The sequence below is a fragment of the Nanorana parkeri genome, unplaced genomic scaffold, assembly GCF_000935625.1.
Source record: "Nanorana parkeri isolate BGI_ZX_2015 unplaced genomic scaffold, ASM93562v1 scaffold547, whole genome shotgun sequence".
Classification (NCBI taxonomy): domain Eukaryota; kingdom Metazoa; phylum Chordata; class Amphibia; order Anura; family Dicroglossidae; genus Nanorana; species Nanorana parkeri.
Window position 1 is genome coordinate 420,363 of NW_017306815.1, and position 22,856 is coordinate 443,218.

Consider the following 22,856-nt stretch of genomic DNA (forward strand, 5'->3'; position numbering starts at 1 on the left):
TTTCCATGGCCGGCAGCTGCATCCAAGTTCTCTGAAGTGACAAATCAGGCTTCTCGGTCTGGCAATCCGATGGACGTGTCTGGGTTTGGCGGTTGCCAGTAGAATGGTACTTGCCTGACTGCATTGTGCCAAGTGTAAAGTTTGGTGGAGGGGGGGATTATGGTGTGGGGTTGTTTTTCAGGGGTTGGGCATGGCCCCTTAGTTCCAGTGAAGGGAACTCTTAAGACATCAGCATACCAAGACATTTTTGACAATTTCATGCTCCCAACTTTGTGGGAACAGTTTGGGGATTGCCCCTTCCTGTTCCAACATGACTGCGCACCAGGTCCATAAAGACATGGATGAGTGAGTTTGGAGTGCAGGAACTTGACTTGCCTGCACAGAGTCCTGATCTTAACCCAATTGAACACCTTTGGGATGAATTAGAGCGGATACTATGAGCCAGGCCTTCTCGTCCTCCAACATCAGTACCTGACCTCACAAATGCGCTTCTGGAAGAATGGTCAAACATTGCCATAGACACACTCCTAAACCTTGTGGACGCCTTCCCAGAAGAGTTGAAGCTGTTATAGCTGCAAAGGGTGGGCCAACTCAATATTGAACCCTACAGGCTAAGACTGGGATGCCATTAAAGTTCATGTGCATGTAAAGGCAGGCGCCCCAATACTTTTGGCAATATAGTGTATCTCACAAAGTTGGTAAGCAGTGCTGAGATCCCAGTGCCAGAAGAAACTACCTCATTCCAGTAGATATTTATTAGCCTCATGAAACGTTATAATCTCCAAACTCCATCAAGTTATTGAATTTTTAGATGTGGAATCTTTCACTCTTTAGTCCTTTTCAATGTCCAGCCAAAATTTGACATAAACATGAAGGATATATGGCTAATTGTCCCAGTGCAAACTTGGCACCCTTACCCTGAGTCCTATGGGTCCCTGAGCCCCGTGTAAACCAGGCACCCCAGTGTTTCCTCGCTTTCCAGACATGCCATCAGAGCCAATTTCCCCATCATCTCCTTGTTCTCCCTGGAAAAGAGAACATTTATTTTAGGTTAAATACAAAATATCTTATGACCAATGTTCTTGGTGTTTATAGCTGGGACCTTTACACACTTACCTGCATCCCCATGCTGCCATCTTTTCCTGGTATTCCATCTGGTCCAGGAGGACCCTCTTGGCCTTGTCTTCCTACCACTCCTCTAGGACCAGTGACTCCTGCAGCTCCCTAAAAATAAAGTCAATCGATGTTAACATTCTATCTTCTCCACCCACCACTAGATTTATAAAACAAACCTGTGCTTTCCCTATAGTGAGCACAGCAACAGGTTCACTTTAATAGTGGTCCCACAAGTAGAACACACTCACTTTGTCTCCAATCCACTGCCTTTCCATTTGGCTGCCAGGAGTGAAGAGAATTACCTGGTCCTCTGTATTGCAGAGCACTGACTCGCTCCCCTCGCTCCAATATGACAATGCTGGCGCTTGCCCAGTAGCCACTCAGGCACCCAGTGCTGTTACAAAGGGTTGAGGAGAAAGTCATAATTTGCAAGGGTCTAACCCTCCCTTGATCCCAGAGGCTGAGGAGAACAGTGATGGCGCTAAAGTAAGGTAAGCATGCCCAACTTAGCAGTCCACCAATAAAGAGAAACGTGAATTAGCAAAGCACATGTTTAGTTGTTGGAGAAATTCTTCCTTTACACCCCATAAAAAGGGAAAAAAATTACAAATGCTGTCTATACACTCATAGGCACACATATGTAAGTTTATTTTAAATCTGTTTACTTTCATCTGTTTCTTTTTGGATTCCGAAGAGAAGCAGGACATACCAAAATGAAATGTGAACAAAAAAAGAGGAAATAAAAGTCATTAGGTGAGAAAAAGAAGGCTGTATAGGAAATATATTACAGGTAGAGAATCCCAAATTATGAACTTTACAAGCCATTTTTTCAGGATAGAAGTGGGTAAGGGTTAGAAGACCATGGCAAATTTTGTTTAATTCTGTGAGTCCGTTAGGAAGATTTACCTTTAACTCTGCTCTCTATGACACAAGGTCATAACATTTGGTGGAATGGGTGTCACCGAAAGACAGCACTTTATTAAAGGAGAATATTCTTATTGCTCCAGTTACCTGATCTCATGCCTATGATCACCCAAGAAGTCAGAGATAATTTCTCCAACAGGGACTGAGGCAAAAAAGAAAATAAAAGTCACTGTAAAACACCAATCATATCTGACACTATTGTTCCCCATGTGACAGTGTTCAGGCCTGGCCATTAGCCACTCAGGAACTGAACAATGCATTGGGGGAAGGATATGGGGGGTGTTTGCAGAAAGTGGATATCATATTATAACAAACATCTACCAACTGTCTCTGTACAGTTAAATAATATATACTGCACAAAGTGTGTGTGTGTGTGTATACACACATATACATACATACACACACACACACACACACACACACACACACAGTATATCTTCTGAACGTTCAATTGATTTCAAATCTTTATCATTTTAATCCCTCATATTATTTCTTATACAGGACACAAAAGTTTAATTACATGTAAATTGGGGGAAAAAGCAAATGTGCAATTGTGAAGACGGGTGAAGCTCGGCTTTTAGTTGGGGATTACAGTTGCTAGCAATATATTGTTCTAACACAGCATCCATGAGTGAATTGAAATTATATAAAATAAAAGAGGTATCATCTCACTTTGTTGAATAGAATTCCCCTTTATTATCAACACATTTTAATTAGATATGTTTACAGATTCTAAAATCCAATTTAGTGGTAATTTAAAGGAGTCCTACATCCTAACTGGATAGCATTTAATTTTCTCTGGGCACTGTGTAAGCCATAAACACTTGCTATGTTTTTTTCTTTCATAAAATATTGTTTTGACAATTTTTTCATGCTTTTTACAGTTAAGTGCTCTTGATCTTCTGCAGACTCTTTCAGCCACTTCCTATCAACCTGCACTTGTTTCAGCCTTGGCTGCACATCATTGTTCTGGACCAGCTTCTTGATGGTGACAATGGTGGACCATGCCTGTGCAATGTGTGTCCTCCTCCAGATGTGCATATGATAGGGTGACAACAAAGGAGCGCAGTTGAGAGACAGGGACACTGCGCTGTCACACCACAACAGGAAGTGACTGAACAAGGACCCTCATGGCAATCCAATGATTTGGAGGGGTGTCCCAATACTTTTGGCAATATAGTGTGTTTTTATATATATATATATAAAAAACAATTTGAGAACTTGGCAAGTAGGTTGTTCTAAACATCTACAAAAAATTAACCACAGTTCTGCGGATTTAGGATGTCCCACTTGCTTCTGTCTCCAAGTAATTGCAGGCAGACTCAATGATGTTGAGATCAGGTCTCTGTGGGGGCAATTCCATTTTTTCCAGGACTCCTTGTTGTTCTTTTCACTGAAGATAGTTCTTAGAATTTTGGATGTATTTTTTGGGTCATTGTCCTGCTGCAGAATGAATTTTGGACCAATCTGTCAACTATCTGTATGATAAATATGTGCTTGTACTATTTAGCATTACCCAAATGTAGAAATGCAGCCCCAAACCTATATGGAGCCTCCGTTATTCATTACTGTTGCCTGCAGACATTTATCCCTGTATAGCTCTTCAGGCCTTCGGCGAACAAACTTTTGTTGCAGACAAACATAGCAAAGTTTAAAGTCATCAGTCCAGAACACCTGCTACCGCTTTTTTGCACACTGGTTTTTGGGAACAGCAAGCTGATTGGCCTTGTTCCATGTCAGAGATATGGCTTTTCTGCCACAAGTCTTCCAAGAACACCACTCCTGACCAAACCTCTACAGACTGTAAAGGGTGTACCGAAGTCCCACTGGTTTCTGCAAAGTCTGAGCTGATGGCACCACTGGAAATCTTCTGAAATGGAAGTAAGGTCAGCATGATGATTCTTACAGAAAATTAAAGTTTCCTTGGCTGACCACTGCGTTTTCAGAGCTCAATGTTGCCTATTTCTTTGTGCATCTGCAGAAGAGCTTTAGCAGCACATCTGCAAACTCCTGTTTTCCTTGAAATTTCTACCTGTGATGCAGTAAGAATACCCTGGGTTGTTGCTGTTCACAGTCTTGCCATTGTGTAAGATTTTTTTTTACAATAAAACTGTTCAACAAACTCAAGTTGTTACAAGTTGTTAGTAGGGCATGGCTTTTACTCACCCAGTTAATTCCTCCAACACAGCTGACTGTATGGTATGTGGATTGCATTTTAACATACACAATATTTGTGATCTTGTTGGTATATGTGTTTAATCATGCATTGGACCATATGTGTGGAAGTGTTTCTGGACGAATTAATGTGGCTTTTAAAGGCAAAGGGTGGTCAGATCACATATTGATTTAATCTAAATTCTGTTTTATTAATGCACTCCGTAGTTTAATCGATAACAACTATTCATTGTATTATTTTTGAAAAAAATTCTAATTTTACATAATTTTTTTCACAAGTGCCTCAGCTTGGCTGAGAGGCAGAGCATGTGAACATCAAATTGTTGACAACGCTAAACTTACCAGCGGCCCTCGAGCTCCGGTTTCCCCTGGTTTTCCTTGCTTGCCCTTCATTCCCTATGAAACAACAAAGAGAAATCAACTGAAATCTAGATCAACTGAAATCTAGATTAATTTCACATTTGGTTAAAATCTACATTCTGTTCCCTTATACAGTGAGTGACCAGGACACCCAGTTCCTGATGTCAGCAGTGGGCTCTTTGTAAAATTATAAATCCATGCAGTTAGTCTTTAGCCACCGGCTTACAATCCAGTCTTCTCACATGTGGAATCATCTCACTGCATGATTTGTTGCTCTGCTTTCTTTGTTCATTGTCACCTGTACTGTCAATGATATTAACTCTTCAGGTACTATAAAAAGGCAGTCAGGCTGATGGATGGAAACTGGAGAAAAGAAAATGAGCAAAAGTTTGGAGCTGTAGCCCTTGGCAACCAATCAGAATTCTTGTTTATTTTTCAATAAAGGAAAAGGGAAACCTGATTGGTTGCCATTACCAATTGTCTACACATTTTCTTTTCTCCAGTTTTAATACATTTACCTCAAAATCTCATTTGGTGTTAGAATATTTTGTTTCAATAAAAACAGTAAAATACAGTTACTTGTATTCAAAAAGGCTGTTTTGGCAATCTCTCCACTCATTTGTGCCCATATTTCAGGAAAAGTAATTCAAATCCAGCTAAATCTGTTCTGTCCTAGATTCTAAAAACTGACAAACAACTTTCCATCCAATTTTACCAAATTTTCACCAACAATTAAAAAAAAAAAATGTGTTACTGCACCACCATAACCTTCTGTGTCAGACTTTGTAAAACCTTGCAAAACTGGAGAAACATCTGATAAAAGTTCACTGCGAAATTAAAGTAATTACTTTCATGAATTTAAAAACAGGTCTCGACGTCTGGCCAATCCATTCATAGTTACATAGTTACATAGTATTTGAGGTTGAATAAAGACATTAGTCCATCAAGTCCAACCTATTAGGATCTCATTCTAGGAGTACCCGTACCCCTGTATATTACCTGTACCCCTGTATATTACGGTCCCTTAAGAAATCGTCCAAAAGTTTCTTGAACAATTCCACATTCTTTGCTGAAATCACTGTCTGTGGCAGTGAGTTCCAGACCCTAACTGATCTTACTGTGAAGAACCCCCTTCGCCCCTTGTGCTGGAATTTTTTTTCCACCAATTTTAGGTGGTGGCCTCTAGTTTTTGTAATGGAGTTAATTTTAAACAGTTTATCGCTAATGTTGCTACCACCATTGAACATTTTGTACATGGAGATCATATCCCCCCTTAATCTCCTCACCTCCAATGTGAACATGTTTAAATTTAGTAGCCTTGTCTCGTAGCTCTGGTCCTCCATACCCCTAATTAGTTTGGTTGCCCTCCGCTGGACTTTTTCCAACTCAAGGACATCTTTTCTTAGTACTGGTGACCAGAACTGGACCGCGTACTCCAGATGAGGTCGAACCAATGATCTATAAAGTGGCAAAATTATAGACTTGTCCCTGCAATACATCCCCTTTTTAATACAGGACAAGACCCTGCTAGCTTTGTTTACAGCAGCCTGGCACTGCAAACTACCTTTCAGTTTGTGGTCTACAATGACCCCCAAATCCTTCTCCATTTCTGACTTCCCTAGCGGCATACCCATAATTGTATAACCCATTTGTTTATTTTTAATTCCAAAGTGCATTACTTTGCATTTATCGACATTAAACCTCATCTGCCACATTAATGCCCACTCCCCTATTTTATCCAGGTCCTCCTGTAATGTTATAATGTCTAAGTCCGTGTCTATTACCCTCCCAATTTTGGTGTCATCCGCAAACACGGAAATATCGCTGTTAACACCCTCCCCGATGTCATTAATAAATAAGTTGAACAATATGGGACCCAGCACAGAACCCTGAGGCACACCGCTCATTACACTAGCCCAGTCTGAAAAGGTGCCATTTACAGATACCCTCTGGACACGTTCCCGTAGCCAGTTCTCTATCCACGTACACACCACCTCATCTATGCCCATAGCCCTCAGCTTGTGTAGCAAGCGTTTGTGTGGTACCGTATCAAAAGCCTTTGAGAAATCCAGATATACCACATCTACCGGCTTACCTCCGTCCATATCTCTACTCACCCCCTCATAAAAAGTTACAACAGGAAAAACTTCAGGGCCATAGCCAAGAGTGATGAAGCCCTCTATCAAAACTATTACATCTCTCTAATGTGCTTAGTGGGAAGAAAGTGCAGTTCCATTCATTTTCATGAATCAGAAATGTGACGGAAGGAGGAAAGCTTGGTCACATGACCTGTCAAAGGCATGTTATTTTTTTTTCCCAACTTACATTTTATTAAATATTCCTAAACATATAAATATGGAGAAAACAACCATATGGAGAAAACAATTCTCAATTATAGACAATATACGAGGACAATAGAAAAAAAAGATCATCAACAAGGGAATGGTAACTTCTAAATGCAAGAATGAGGATAACCCACTTAAAGCAGCTACAGTACCAAAGGGAACAATCAGAACTCCGTTCCCCCCATTACTCTCTGTATCTGGAAAAAGCTTGTTAAAATACCATCGGGACAAAGTTTCATACAAGGCATGAAAAAAATCACCCCTCAGACAATGAATGTAGGTTTATAACACTGGGGTGCTCCAACAGAGCACTGAAAATAGAAGAAGGGATGAAGAAAGCACAGGGAAGGAAGAGAGCAGAAAGACGGAAGGGACGGCATTGGCGTTCCTTAACTACAAAGAATGTAACAAAAAATGCAAACTAGAAATCCGGGCAGCTAAAACTGAGTGCGAAAAGCATATCGCCGCAGATAGTAAAAAGAAATACAGAAAAAGTAGTAGAGAGAGAGCGAAAGAGAGAGAGAAAAAAAAGAGGGGGAGGGTGGGAGGTCTCAAAAGAGGGGAAAAAAGATCAGGAAGGGGTAGTCAAAATGAAAGGATGAGAGACACCAACTTATCACTGGAACACAGGTCTCCCCCGGGGGCATTCACAGACATCCTCTCACAGCATCCTATATTCACTACCCTGGCCAATTCACAAAACGCAGGGCCCGAGTTCAATTATGAACCATCAAAGGACCTGATTTGAGGCTTGCATACAAGTCACCACTTGTGAAAAGCCTCCAAGGTGCCAACATCTTTGAGAATTTGTTAAGTGTATCCTGCTTGGTTAAGAGAAGTTCCTTCATCTCACATATGTAAGCTACATGGTTCAGCCATTCCAGTACTGTAGTCAAAGTCCTGTTATTGACTTGCCCTCCCATCATGGAATTTTCTTTGCAGTGTTATGCAGAGACCATCCTGTAGGACACAGCAGCCTCCATACTGAATTTTGTTACTGACTGGCAACATGCATGAACAGTGTGGAGAAAACACTGTGGTGTCCAGTGGAGAGTGGATAGTGATATACGCTCTTTCATTTAAATAGGACCCTAACTGTTTTCACATCTATCTATAGAGGTTCCCAAATATGCATTAATTATATCAAAACGCCACAGTCAAATGCCTTTGCTACCTGCATAAATAACTGTGTAGTCAGATACTATTCTTCTGGGCCGCATAGCAGTTGCATGGTCTGCCACAGCTATACTTACACTGCTTTGGATGAACCGAGAATTCTGCTCTTAAAGTGGCACAATACAGGGCACATATTTCACTCATAAAACTCACCACTACCTGGCTAACAGTTAAGAGCTAAGATTCTCTCCATAATAACACTGGAAAATGCGGTAGGATAATCCAGTGGATGCCATAATCTCTTCACAAAGACAAGGAAAAGATAGCTAGCTGCTAGCGAATTGCAAGTCTGGAATGCAGGTTGGGTGAAGATGCAGTTAAGGGACCATTGCTAGTCTCCTTTTGAACATGCTGGTTAACTGGCTGACATAGCAGGTCACTGACATAGAACAAGCTTATAGATAGGAACTTCTGACTTGTTCTGGCTTATTGCCTCAGATAGTTTTGAAACCAGAGGGTCAGCATAACAGTCAGGTAAATGCACACCAAATGCAGAGCAGATCCGGTCAGGTTTCTGCACACGCACGCTAGTCTTTTAGATACGATTTTGCCACTTTTTTTGCCGCGTTTTTGATGCTTTCAGTGCTCTTTTTGGTAAAAAAAAATTTTAAAGTTTAAAATGGGCTTTCAGTGCGTTCCAGGCATTTGCATGGGTTTTTGATGCGTTCCAGGGCAGATCCAGAGCAAGTAAAATAGGGCTTGCTGCAGATTTTTCACCTGCTCTGGATCTGCTCTGCAACTGCACGCTGCGATGTGAACTGGAGCAAAAAATACCATTGGAATACATTGGACGCAGTTTTGATCCGGTCTGCAACTGATCTGCTCTGCACCTGCTCCGCGCTTGGTGTGAACAAGGCCTAAGAAAGAAGTCAGTAATAGTAGCCATATTTCTCTCATGACATGTTTACTTTCAAGCAAACCTGTCACAAACCTGGCTCCATGTGACAGCCCTTAGGCCTTGCTGTTCAGAAGCCAAACACTGAATTTTGAAAACACAGGGGGAATGTCACAGGTTTCCACATACCCAGAATTTATTTCCTGGGCTCTGGCACCAGGAAGGTAAGTAAAGTAAGTACAGGCATCCTATGGCGTCTTCTGTGTTGCTAACCTGTCACTTATCTAGTATGGACAAAGTACAATTTTACTTTAAAATAAGCCTGTCAGTAGTATAATCTAACTACGTAGCATTGCCACTGCAATATACAAACAGTGCTGAGGCACACAATACTAGAGAGTAGGTCTTAAATATTTTGTGACACTTGCAAAGTGCACTAAAACCGTATTCAAACACCATTTATCCTCTATATGTCTCCTCTACTGCACCATAACTACTAATAAGGGAAAGTGAAGTGTGAATTTCTCAAAATCATAAAGTTATAAACGCAGTACTGTATTGCTGTTCCATACTTTACTGCTGGTGATAGCACTATAAAAATGTATACAATATATAGGAAAGGAACAATAACTGTATTGCTCTTAACAACCAGTCAGTGTGTTCCTTTAACCTTCTAACCAGGTCTAAATAGGTTGGACTTGATGGACTAATGTTTTTATTCAACCTCAAATACTATGTAAAAAAAACAGCCCTATATACAACAGAATAAGCTGATACTAGAGGCAACACTGGCAGACCCTTTTCATACATAATATAAGTCCGCATTCTGTAAGCCGACTAAGTGAGGTTTTGTTGCCATTACCCTGCAAAGCTTACCACAGAGAGCCTTTCACAAACCACAATCCCAGAAAATACTCTAAAGAGTAATGTAGAGGAATTATCACACACAACATTACACATCATTGTGCCTGTGTATACACAGTATATAGCTGTGCCCGTACTGACAATCTCTTGCTCCTTCCTATATACTTCTCATGCCATAATTCACTAAGATCTTCTTTGCATAACAGAGAAGTGTGAGTGTAACTGGATGTAGCAATTGGTGTCGGGGGCTAGGCAGATATTAACTTCTCCCCAGTTAATATTTTGTATTAGTAGAGTGGTAAAATGTTCAGTTACACTGAGTGTTCCAGACAGAGGGGTGCTGGCAGAAGAACCTCCTAAAAAAATGTGGGCAACCTCTCCATTCAGTGCTTATTTATTTGGTTCACTAATTTACTCCCGCAGCAAAGTAAGGGGTAGAAACATTAAGGGGAAGTAGTTGTCAAGGGGAAGGGGACTCAGTTCAGTACATCTTTAAACAAGATTTTTCTTAACCAGACATGTGCCTAAAGACTACCATTTCCAGTGTGAAGAAAATCAGCAGAACATACCACAGCGCCTTTGGATCCTTTTAAGCCCTGAAAACCTGCTGATCCAGCATGCCCCTGCAAGAAGAAACATTTAAATACCACTTGGAATTAAAAAAAATAAATACAGATATTAAAGTAAAAGACATTTGATATAAAGCACCCTTATTTTTAATCATCACCCCATATTAAACCATATACCAAATACACAGTGTCCCATTCTTCTGCAACTTAAAATGTAAGTGTAAATTGGGTGAAAAATGCACCACATGCACCCTGCCTCCCTACTAGCCCTTTAATGTGATAGGTGGCTTTACTGAACAACTGGGGGGCTGGGAGGGGTGGGGTCAATGAAATATCAAGATTTACATATAACTTTAGCTTTCTGTATTGGTGAATCTACTGATCGTGGTTTTCATTAATGGCGACCTCAGATTATGGATAATTGGCCAAAATGACAGTGTCTCTTTAAAGGAGAATGTACAGAAATAGTGTAATAAGATTGTAACTTGTATGGTCAACTTAGATTTACCAAAACCGTGGAAAGTAAAGGCCAACCGAATCAATCCATGAAGTATGGAACTATTCAGACAGGCCCCCAAAATATACAATTGTTGGTACAGCTAAAAGGAATTGTCCAGTCAGTCAGTAATGTGAATGGTGAGGTTTATAAGCCAGTAGTGACAGTTTCTTACCGGTAAACCTTGTTGCCCTGGTTTTCCTCTGGGGCCCTCAGGTCCTTCTTGGCCCTGCATTTAATTAAAAATAAGGTTATTGATCATATTAGGCCTTAAAGCTCTTCAACATTTAGAATAATGCAGAACAATATTGGTGTCTGTCTTTGGCATATTTATAAAAATAGTGCACCTTACATAGCCATCCAACGTGGCCCTCAACATGAAATGCTTAAAGTGTTACCCCAGCCAAAACTTAAACATGGAAGGGTTAGATCAGGGTCTCAGGTCTCATTGAGAAGATTTCCCTTTTCTTCCTGTCCCTGTGACAAAGTTGTCAGTTGGATAAGTAATACGAGTAAAACTCTAAGGACACAGCAAGCAATAAAAAAACTGATTGAGTTTCTAGCCTTCCCCTACTTTGCAAAAATAAAACAAATGTCTTTTTATTGCTGCCCGTGTCTTTTTTGGAGACTTTTCCTAACCTCCTGTCCCGGCAACATGACAGGAAAGTAAGGAAATCTCCCCAATGGGGCCAAAGAGAGTAGTAAAACCTGGCAGGAATTCTAACCCTTCCTCACTCTACCCAAACTGTCTTCATAACAGGAAGTGAGAGGAGATTTCCTCAATGGAACACAAAATAATAAAACTGATGGGGTTCTAACCCTTCTCTATTCTACCCAGAAATAACTAAAACTAACTTAAATATACATTATCTGCTGCCATCAGTTTATAGCAAGAAAATGTGACAATGAGGAATGAGACACAATGTCCCTTCAGTTTTCTGATAACACGAATGTATTTCGAATAGAACTACCTTGGAAATATCTGCATGGGACAGTAACTGTGAGCAAAACCTTATACTGTTAATCTACTTCTAACTTGTTTGTGCAAATACACAAAATTAATTGTAAAAAAAAAGGCATTAAAAGCCCAAAGAAACCATTTGTGTGATCATCTTTAATCCAAAGATTAATTACATTGCTAGTATTACATCATAATGTACAATGAATATTTTATGTGTATAATACACTGTATAACTGATTTAGTAACATCTGATTAATGACACTTAATCATGGTGATTAGATTGTGGAAGTGGAACAGGGTTGATTCACAAACCTTTACACCCTCCATCATGTTCTTATATAATTAACATCAGCCTTGACACATTTCATGGTGTCAAGCTGAACTCCAGGCAAACAGCTAACTACATATACGCAAGCTGTTTTACTTGCCCAAGGATTTATACTGCTGTCCATCCAGTTATGTGATTTCCACAGTTCTGTCACACAGCAGTCCATTCTGACCACTGCTGTAATTCAGTAACACCTACAGGTCTTGTCCCTTCCACAGCATGTGATTCATGCTTTGCATATGTGCAGCCCTAACTTCATTGACTTCAATAAAAAAATGTGAACAGGTTAATGGGGATGGGCTTTTCATTGCAGTGAATGGAGTTCAGACTCTGTATGTAGCACAGAGCTGTCCATACACCCAACATGTTTTTTCACTCACTACCATGAGGCTGCAAAAGAAAAAAAAACACTCGATTGCCCCATCTGTGGGGGATCTCCCGTGCCAGCTACTGTATTCCCACTGCAGGACTTGGCTAAAATTCAGGCAGTGCCTGACCACCATAAGACTAGAAAGATTCTGATGAGGGGCTGTGTGGTGCAGGGCAAAATGCACGGCAAAGATCTCCCTGGGGTTGGGGTTCAGGGTATGACCTATTATAAAAATCCTGGGAGAAGAACATTTCTACATAACATTTGTATCAAATAATCCTTTAAAAAGACTAGATTTAAGAATCGCATATCAAAAGCAACCTATTATGAAGTATATATAACTACAGAACAATACTAATAACATTTTGATCAGTAACCAATCCACGGTTTAAACTTACAGGATATCCAGGATCTCCCGACTCCCCTCTGTCTCCACGATCACCAACAGGACCCTTGATAAAGAGACAAAAATAGACTATGTAATGATTTGAGCATACCTGATCACCATTACATATTTTATGAATAATACTATAGTATCTCCAGCTGAGTTGGACTTAGATCCATCAACACCGAGCCTCATTATTCAGTGTACAAATGATTTTTCAGTCTTCCAATGTAAAAATTTGTTAACAGAGAACTATGGGGTAAGTGTTTTTCCCCATAGTTCTTTTTAGGGTCACAGGAGGACATATACTAACCTCCTCCCTTGACCCAAAGCTCAGTATATAGCGGGCTATTGCCCACGATAAACTGAGAGCGCCGCAGCCGGGACAGATCCTGATAATACTGTCGAGATCCACCCAGCTGCGTGAGTGACAGCGCGCTCTGCCTATCTAGAGGCAGAGCAAGCTGTGCCTGCCCCCTCCCCTTTTCGTTCCTCAACTCAGTGCTGGAGGATCGGAGAGGGAGGAATCCCCTGCGGGGATCAGTGACTGGCAGTCACTGCCCTCTGCAGGGAAGTGACCGGATCGGCTGCATGTTTCTGCTCACTTTCCAATCAATAGAGCCTGTGAAAGCTTCTTTGTCACAGGTCGGCTCTAACTAAGAGGATGAGTGGAAATCACTCACCTCATAGTTCTCCTTTAAGCTTTCTACAGATGTCCTGTAGGCCAGGTTGAACTTTCCTGGCCAATTACTATTGTTTTTCCCTGAGAGAGGTTGCCGTTGGTTAAGTGACTTCTAACAGCTAAAATTCAAACACAAATTTCAGTAAAATATGGGGAATGTATAAATGTTTCATAATATAACTTAACAGTTATAATACATGAAGACAGAATATTCAGATTCTTTTAACCCCTTCGTGACGGGAGACGTACAGTGTACGTCTTGTCACTTTGTGCCTATATGACTGGCCACGTAACCAAAGAAAGAAAAATATACTACTGGTGGTGGGGATGTTGGTGGGAGTAATTGGTGTGCTGTCTCCTTTAACAGGGAGAGGGGCCCTGTGCACAGAATAATTTTCCGTTTGTTTTAAAATCCCAAGTGTGACTCATTCTCTTAAAGCGTATCTAAAGACAAGACTTTTGAAAGTTTTGTATAAAGTAGGGAAGGGTTAGCAACCCACCAAATAACTGTTTAAATAGCTCCAAGGCTTCTATTGCTCAAAGAGCTGGACAGCTTCTGGAGCAAAATACAGACTGACCTCAATTTATTGAAAAAAAGTTGTTTTTCAATAAATTTCTATGGTCGGGCTGTTTCGCAAGCTGAGCAGCTCTTCAGCAGTTGATCCTCCACTAACCCTTAAAGTAATAAAAGGGTACCAGAAATTACTATTATGATATACCACAGTGGGCAATCATCTAACCAAATTCACAGCATTTGGTTGTGTGACTCATTCTCTTAAAGCGTATCTAAAGACAAGACTTTTGAAAGTTTTGTATAAAGTAGGGAAGGGTTAGCAACCCACCAAATAACTGTTTAAATAGCTCCAAGGCTTCTATTGCTCAAAGAGCTGGACAGCTTCTGGAGCAAAATACAGACTGACCTCAATTTATTGAAAAAAAGTTGTTTTTCAATAAATTTCTATGGTCGGGCTGTTTCGCAAGCTGAGCAGCTCTTCAGCAGTTGATCCTCCACTAACCCTTAAAGTAATAAAAGGGTACCAGAAATTACTATTATGATATACCACAGTGGGCAATCATCTAACCAAATTCACAGCATTTGGTCATGTGATCTCTTCTGGATTAAAGCATCAACCAGTAACCAGAACCTTCAAACTGAGCACGTGATCATAAATGCATACGCAGAGTTTACCTTCAGAGAAAGCCGCATATCAAAAGGATTAGCAGTTTTGAAGGATATAGGCAATTGAAGTTATATGCAAACCTTGACTTTTCCCTGTAAAAGGTGAAACCCCTACTCGTCACAGAAGATGCCCATCGAATTAAAGGACCCATGGAGGAACTCAGGAGAAGGTAGAGACTGGGACCAGACTACATTTTTACAGCAAATGTAAGAACTGATTATTATTTTAGCTGCCTTTACCTTTGGATCTACTAATCATTTTCACATGTGGATTTTATTTAAAGGTAAACTCTGATTACAGACATTTAATCCTATGCATGATTTCAATTGCCTAGGTTTGTGACAGGTTTACTTTAAAGAGAGTTGTCAGTTACAGTAAGTGCGTATAAATGAAAAAGGCAAAGAGAATTTCACTGACGGTAATTATAAATGTGGCCTTGTATGACAATAGTAATAAGTCTTACTCTATCTCCAGGGGGACCGGGTGCACCTTCCATTTTGCCATCCTCCCCCTGTTCTCCCTGCAAAGAACAATAGAATGTCATTATACACATATTACAATGTAATTCCCATGAAGAGCTGGCAGCATGTTGTAATTGGTAACACAGCTTCATCAAAACCTTCAGTCTCAGTCAAGGCTATCACTCTCTATGCCAGCTAGCTTTACTGTGCCCTTCCCTGCCCAACCCAGTACACACCAAGCAGTTTATGTTTCGGGAAGAGCCGTAAAGAGAAAGAAAGTTTAATTTCTGTTTAGGCTACATGAATGAGTGAGAAAAAAATAGAGCGATGGCAAGTGACAAGTAAAAATGCAGAGAAGAGGGGCCAGAAAGTAAACAAGCGAAGCTCCAAACTCACATGATGAGGAGAGAGAAAGACGGGTGTGTTGTACTTGGCTTAAGGCCCACACACAGACACATTCATATAGTAAGAAAGCGCATCTGGAGAGCTCTGAATGGAGACAACTGAGAAAATCGCATATATATATCCTCCAAACAACATGTGCCTATACAAACTTGACCGTGGCAATCATGTCATCAAAGAACTAGGAAAGCCATAGTATATAAACAGCAACATTTTTATAAAGTGGTTTCAAGGGCAATACGGTTGTATTTTCCATGGCAACTCTCAGACCCTTGACTCCTAAAACCCACACTCGGGTTCTGTTTAACCAATAATCATAAAAGCTGATCTGTGGTTTTCACTGGCATGAAAACAAATGGGCGGAGCAAGTGGTGACATCACCACTGGCTCTGCCGATCTTTTTACATTCGGGTCGGGACCTGTCAAATCGTTCATTCTGCGGTGGCAGTTTATCTGGAGCTGTAGGGTCCAGCTGGCTTTTTTTTTATTTTGACGATTTTGCATCGTCGTTCATAGTGATTGACCTTGGATTACATCACTGGATGACATGATTGATGTTGGGTTGCAGCGTTGGATCATTTTTTGGAGTTTTTTTTTTTTTAAATAAAGAAAAATGGTCAAAACCTGGCTTTTTTGTTCAATTAAAGGAATTTTCCAAAAGTCTGGTCTGTTTATTTACCTTTTTTTTAACCCTTTAGTGAATAAGTAGGGGTACAACTACCCCTTACCCATTTACAAGGGGGAGGGGCAGCATCTGGGTGCCCCTTATGAAAGGAGGTAACCAGATGCGCCCCCCCTGCATCCACCGGGCTAGGGTTGTGGGAAGAGGCCCTTGTCCCCATCGGCATGCGGGCATGTGGCCTGGTATGGTGCGGGAAGGGGAGGGGGGGCGCTTGCTGGACACTGCTTGGATTAAGGGTCTGGTTGGGAATTTCAGGGGGGGACTCCCTGTTTTTTTGTTTAATTTTGTGCTTTGGGATCCTCCCTAAAATTCCTACCAGACCTAAAAGGTTCTGTTATGCCTTTTGGGGGGAAACCCCCATTTATTTATTTTTCTTTACATTGGGGGTCCCTCCTAACATTCCTACCAGACCTAAATGGTCTGGTATGGTTTGGGAGGGGGACCCTATGCCTTTTTTCTTTTCCTTTTGTTTACATGAAATGTTTCATTCTGTTTGCTACCTGCACAGTAGCATTCGGCTACTCACTCTCTGCTGTTCGGCTCCTATGAGAATAGGGGCGAACAGCAGGGACTAAACTGCCAAACGTTCACCTCAACTGATCCAAATCTTGGATCGTCTGAAGTGAACGGATTCTTCCCTTCCGTTCAGCCGAACGTGCTGAGGCTGTTCGGCTGAACTGAAGGGAAGTGAGGGGAGCCAAAGCCAGCTAATGTACGGCTGCAAAATAGCCATACACAGCTGAAGTGAATAGCCAAACAGGCTTTGGCTCCCTTCACTTCGGCGGCTTAGTGAATAACCCCTTTTCTTATGTAGCAGCTACACATTTCAAAGTTGCTGGCGTGACACAACCCTAAGTTATTTTTTCTCTTTGCACCCTTGAATTACTGGGCATTAGCCAGTATTGTATGTCACTGATATATTTTTCAAACAGTCCTAGAGCAGGATACTAGATAAGTGGAAGATGGTGACTCAGTAAATCATGTTGTGCATTATATACTACACACTTCTCAACTCTACACTCTGCTATTAATTCTATTCTTCACCCTTCTCCGCTCTGTACCCTGTGTTGTACATTATATACTCCACACTGCTCTATTCTGTACACTGTGTTGTACATTATATACTCCACATTGCTCTAATCTGTACATTATGATACAAACTAACCCAGTGTGCATGGTATGCACACAACCATCACTTCTTTGTGCCAAAATTCCATACCAGACCCTTAATCCAAGCAGTGGCCTGGCAGAGCAGGAAGGGAGGAGACGAGTGAGCGGCTCCTCCCTCCCTGCACCATACCAGGCTACATGCCCTTGACATTGGGAGGGTGCTTTTCCAGGGGAGGACCTAGAAAAGCCCCCCCCCCCCATACCCCACAACCCTGGCCCAGTAGTAGTGGGGTCTGCGGGCATGGGGGTTTATCTGCATCTGGGTGCTCCTTTCATAAAGGGGGCACCCAGATGTCACCCCCCCCCCTTTTGAATGAGTAAGGAGTAGTTGTTACCCCTACACATTTACCAAATAGTAAACAAAACAGTAAATAAACTGGTATGATTTAGGGAGGAGACCCCGTGCTGGGTTTTTTTGGGGGTACGATAACATTTTTCATTCTGTTCGCTACCTCTGAGGTAGTGAACAGAATGACTGAAACAAATGAAGACCTGATTGTTTGGCAATTCACTCTCCGCTATTCGGCCCCTTGGAGAATAGGGGTGAACAGCAGGGCATGAACTTCTGAACGTTCGATCCAGATGTTGCATCAGCTGAGGCGAACAGGCTCTTCCCTTCGGTTTGGCCGCATGTGCTGAGGCTGTTTGGCCGAGCTGATGAGAGGTGAAATGAGTAAAATGCAGCCGATGTACGGGTAAGAATAGCCGCACATGGCTGCAGTAAATAGCCGAACAGGCTTTGGCTCACTTCACTTAGGGTCGGTTATTCATTCGGCTGCCTTGTGAATAACCCCCTTAGTGTTCCTCTTAAACTGACATGTGAGCAGCATTTCTAAAACATTGTGGCAACCAATGAGGTGTCAAATGTCCTTTCCTTTTTTTTTACCATTAAGATTATTTCAGAAATTTGGTTGAGACACTAACTTCTTATAAAACTCGCAGAGGGAGGATACATGAACAGATTTTCCTATAGACAGGAAGTACGAGGAGGGAAGCTCCATGAGGATAACCCTTGGCTACTGTAGTGAAACAGAGCAGGGAAACTTCAGACAAGTATTTGTTTGAGGGTAAACCCTCTTTAGTTATCTTGAGGGACATAAATCAAACATTTACATAAAACTGCCCCGCTGAGAGAAGACAACAGCTTTTTTTTAATAAATGATCTGACTTGCAGATATATTTTGTGGACAGCTCCAGGCAAGTCCTGCTGAGGGTACAGGGAATGTAAATAGTTTCCATTTTTCTCACAGTTTCTAGGTATAGGAGTTGCCCTTCTTTTTGCTGGATGATTGGTCTCAGAAACCATGAGAGCATAGCTTGGTCCAGCTGGACCCAACTTTGGAACAGTCACTCTGACACACAGCCAAGCTTGTGAGTCATATTCTAGTCTGAACTGGAAACAACACAGCTGAATCAGCACTGGATGTTAGGAAATGGATCACATTTGAGGGGTTCACTGCTCTCCTAAACCCTTATTCACCCCCAAATACCAAGTATTACAAAGAGTTGAAAGGACAATCTTAGAACCCCATGAATACTTGTATATACCACATTTAAAACTGAACTCTCTTACAACTCCAATGCATTGAACACATAAACCATTAAACTACATATATGGGAGCTGTTCTACCTGCTACGGGAATTGTATTTCAATCCACCCAACCCTGAGATTTACACAGACCTGCCAGAAAGCACATCCAGCCTGCTGACCTGCCTTTTCCCTACTGCATTTAAGCAATACAGCTTGGTCACCTCCATAACCCTGCCTGTGATTGACCAATGCATGAGGCCCCGTTCACACTTAGTAGTTTATCACGCGATTTCCGCTCCAAAAATCGCGCATATTTCCGCGCAATGTCGCTCAATGTAGCTTGTCCAATGTATTTCCATGGAACTGTTCACATCTCACAGCTCAATGTCGCCTGTAGCTCAAGCTTCTAGCTCGAACATGACCTATTTTTCTGCGGATGTCGCACGATTTGGCCCCAATAGACTCAATTGTGTTGCGCAATACTGGCGATATTGCACGACCTTGTTGCGCGATATCGCGCTACAGAAAGGTTACTTTTGCACCGCAATATGGAAGCAAAGAATTTTGTCACATCAAGACTGCTGTTGATTGGTTACAGCCCAATGTAGCAGTGACTAAGTCCCTCCCAAAAGTCTCGCTACGTAGCACGACAAAATGTGCACTATCGCTCAATATAGCTCAATGCCGCTTAATCGCACGGAATCGCAAGGAAAAACGTGTGATTCTTCATGTCGCTCAGTGTGAATGGGGTCTGAGTAACAACAGACATATGAGATCTTTTCTGTGCTCTCTCCTCCTTGTCAGTATGTTTCTTGTTAGCACAGGTTGCATCAGGATGCCTAATAGGTCCAATGTGCTGCCCATCCCTCTCCATGTCTGCGTACTGCTGCACAGGGGATTACAAAAGGTTGAAACCAAGTCAAACTGAGGTATTTACACAAGTTGCATTTTCAAACCAATTTCAGGAATTTTTAATAAATACATAGCAAGATTTATTAGTGTTTTAGTCATAAATTTGTCATAGGTTATTAAAACAAAAGGTTTTAATAACCTATGACAAAAGATTGTTTATATCTTTGAGTAAAAATCTTTCAAGAGAAAGTGATAACGTTTGTATACTTGCTAATTGAAAATATTACCAGTACATATAACAGAGGCTTCCTGTTCATTCATGACTGAGTTGATCGTAAATATTTACTATCTCCAGATTGTGAATAAACAACCTCTGTACTGAGAGCTTCCTGTTCATTGAGTACTGGGGCTGCAGAAGGAGATTTAGAGATTGTGTCAGCAATTTATTTTTCTATTTTAAAAGGGAAATATCAGGGTTCTGTTTCGACCCCAAAGCTTCTAACAGTAAAGTAAAAGAAAAAAAGTTTAAAAGTTTGGAAAAAAAAAGACATTTTCAGTTTCGGCCTGACAATTTTTGCATCCCTAGTAAAAACGTATGCCATGCACATGGTTAAAGTTTCACCCTTTTTCTATGGAGAAAAGGGAAAGACTGGTGATTGCTCACATAGAAAGTTCAAAAACTCAAAGAAAAAAAATTATTTTGTTTAGAAGGTATTGGCGGTGTGGTCTATTTAACCTCTACAAGTCCCAAGTCAATCACACAAAGCTCAAATCTGTCACATCACATGCAATAATTGGGTCATGTATGGCAGCTTCCAGGGCACAAGAGAGAGAACGAGTGTGGGTGAGTGTCTGCTGCAGGAACAATGGGATTATAAAACAAGGAATCAATTAGGTTGTTCTACAAAGTCGGTAACCTAATGCACAATGTGCTGGTGAAGCTTACACAAGTAAAACAGACAATGGGAACACTCCTATTGAGTAATAAAGGTCGACATTCGTGGCGTTAGTTCCAGGGCAATGACCGTCTGTGTAGCCTAACCTGTGCCTACTCTGGACCATGACTGGATGATGATAACCTGCAGCACTTAAAGGGAACCTGTCAAACCTCCTATTAAGGTGAGCTATAAAGTGCATTTGCTGGGTCACTCGATCACTTATTATGCTGAAGTTTCTATTATTCAAATATGTTCCTCCAGACAGTCGCTGGACAAACTGCTTACTATGAAGCTTATTAGTAGAATGTGTATCTAACTATTACCAGGTTGGGCAATGCCCAGGTGATTAGAGCCACAGATAGGTTGCAATACAGTGATGAGAATAGACAGCTATACCCAGAGGAGACATTACTATCCCTGACATCATTAGTTCAGCACATTATATGAATTATAGGGGTGAGTCACTAATTCACTCCGTGCTTGTTGGATTCTCTCACAGTTCACTACAAGTCTGCTGACGAGTACTTTTCTGTACACCCCCACAGACATATTACATGGAGTGAGTCCGAGGTAACACAAAGCTCAGACACAGCATGGATGTTACAGGTTTACAGTTCATATGGCTGTGCGGAAAGATCTGGAAACTATCTGTTAAATATACTGTTAAGATTGGTTCAGACATTGCTTACTGCCTGCGTGACAAACGGATTGCTGGCCCCTATGATATATTCAGCCTCCTGTATACAATGTCAGGAAAGTAAAGTGTCTGGGCTGCATACGGAGATTAATAACTTTCCAGCTGTCAATTTTCTACACCAGGTTAGAAAATGGAGGCCGACAAAAATAGCTGCTACAACCCAGTCAGACAATGTTTCCTTTTTATTTATTTTTTATTTTACTTTAGGTACAACCTAAAGCCCAACTGCTGTCAAAACATTTTTAAGTTTTAAATAGAGTGGGAAAGAACATTTATGTTAAATGTAATCATATTGTTGAGATTTTCCCTTACTTCCTGTCACTGAACGCAGGAAGAAAAATGGGGGAGCTGTTGTCACTGGGACCGGAAATGCACAAGCGGCAATAAAAAGATTGCCACTAGCTCTAACCCTGTCTCACGCTACTAAAAATGTGTTTTTAAGAAAAATTTCATTTTGTCCGCTTCCCCAAAGAAAACATTTCAGTAACCGGGATTGTACAAACTGTATGGCATCAAAACCCATAGATAGAAAGAATGTAATTGGCACAGAAGGGATATGGATATCATTATCTGATTATTTTGTACAAGGCACAGAATTCTCTATGATTATATTATACATGGCGCAGAACTATCTATGACCATGTCATAAAAATGTGAGTAAACACATAGGTATGAAGGGTCCGTGTGTCCTTAGAAGTAATTTGTGGATATATGCAAACAATAGGTCAGTTTCAAATGCATTTTCATATCAAATCTTTATACGCTGCAACTCAATTTTAGGCTGACATACCTTTTCGCCTTTTACACCGGGAGGCCCGATGGGTCCTGTGGGGCCTGTGTGTCCCTGTTGTGAGACAGAAAACAGTTTCATATAAAGGACATCTGGATCATTCTAAATCATTATCCTTCTCTTTACATTTACCAGGCTGGCTTGAATGTCACATTTCATCTAAAACCAATAATAAACCATACCCCACGTCTCTCTTTGGTCACCAGACAAAAGGTTAATACAGGGGTAGGCAACCTTCACACTCCAGCTGAGGAGAAACTACAAGTCCCATGGGGCATTGCAAGACTCCGACAGCCACAGGCATGATTCCCAAAGGCATGATCAGATCTGTAGTTTAAGCACAGCTGGAGTGCCAAGATTCCCTACCCCTGGGTTAATATATACTAGGGGAGGCTAATTTGTACAAACTGGTAGAAGTTAAAGTGTTACTTATAAAAACAAATCAAATTGAAGCTGTTATATTCCACAGATGAAAAGAAGGAGAGTGGTTGCTATGGTGACTATTGGCACTTTTCTTTCTCCCAGTTACATGAGACCCACGTGCAGGAAAATTATCCTTTAGATCA

General features: G+C 41.1%; 1 protein-coding gene across 1 annotated transcript in view; it reads right to left on the reverse strand.

Annotated features, from left to right (window-relative positions):
• Positions 1-22,856, reverse strand: part of COL27A1 (collagen type XXVII alpha 1 chain) — a 310,533-nt gene that overhangs the window by 30,975 nt on the left and 256,702 nt on the right. Inside the window, exons 41-48 of the mRNA XM_018561833.1 lie at positions 22,291-22,344; positions 15,231-15,287; positions 12,918-12,971; positions 11,036-11,089; positions 10,365-10,418; positions 4,558-4,611; positions 1,117-1,224; positions 918-1,025 (exon numbers count right to left, since the gene is read on the reverse strand). Of these exons, the coding sequence (XP_018417335.1) occupies positions 918-1,025; positions 1,117-1,224; positions 4,558-4,611; positions 10,365-10,418; positions 11,036-11,089; positions 12,918-12,971; positions 15,231-15,287; positions 22,291-22,344 (543 nt within the window). The remainder of the gene's footprint in view (positions 1-917; positions 1,026-1,116; positions 1,225-4,557; positions 4,612-10,364; positions 10,419-11,035; positions 11,090-12,917; positions 12,972-15,230; positions 15,288-22,290; positions 22,345-22,856) is intronic.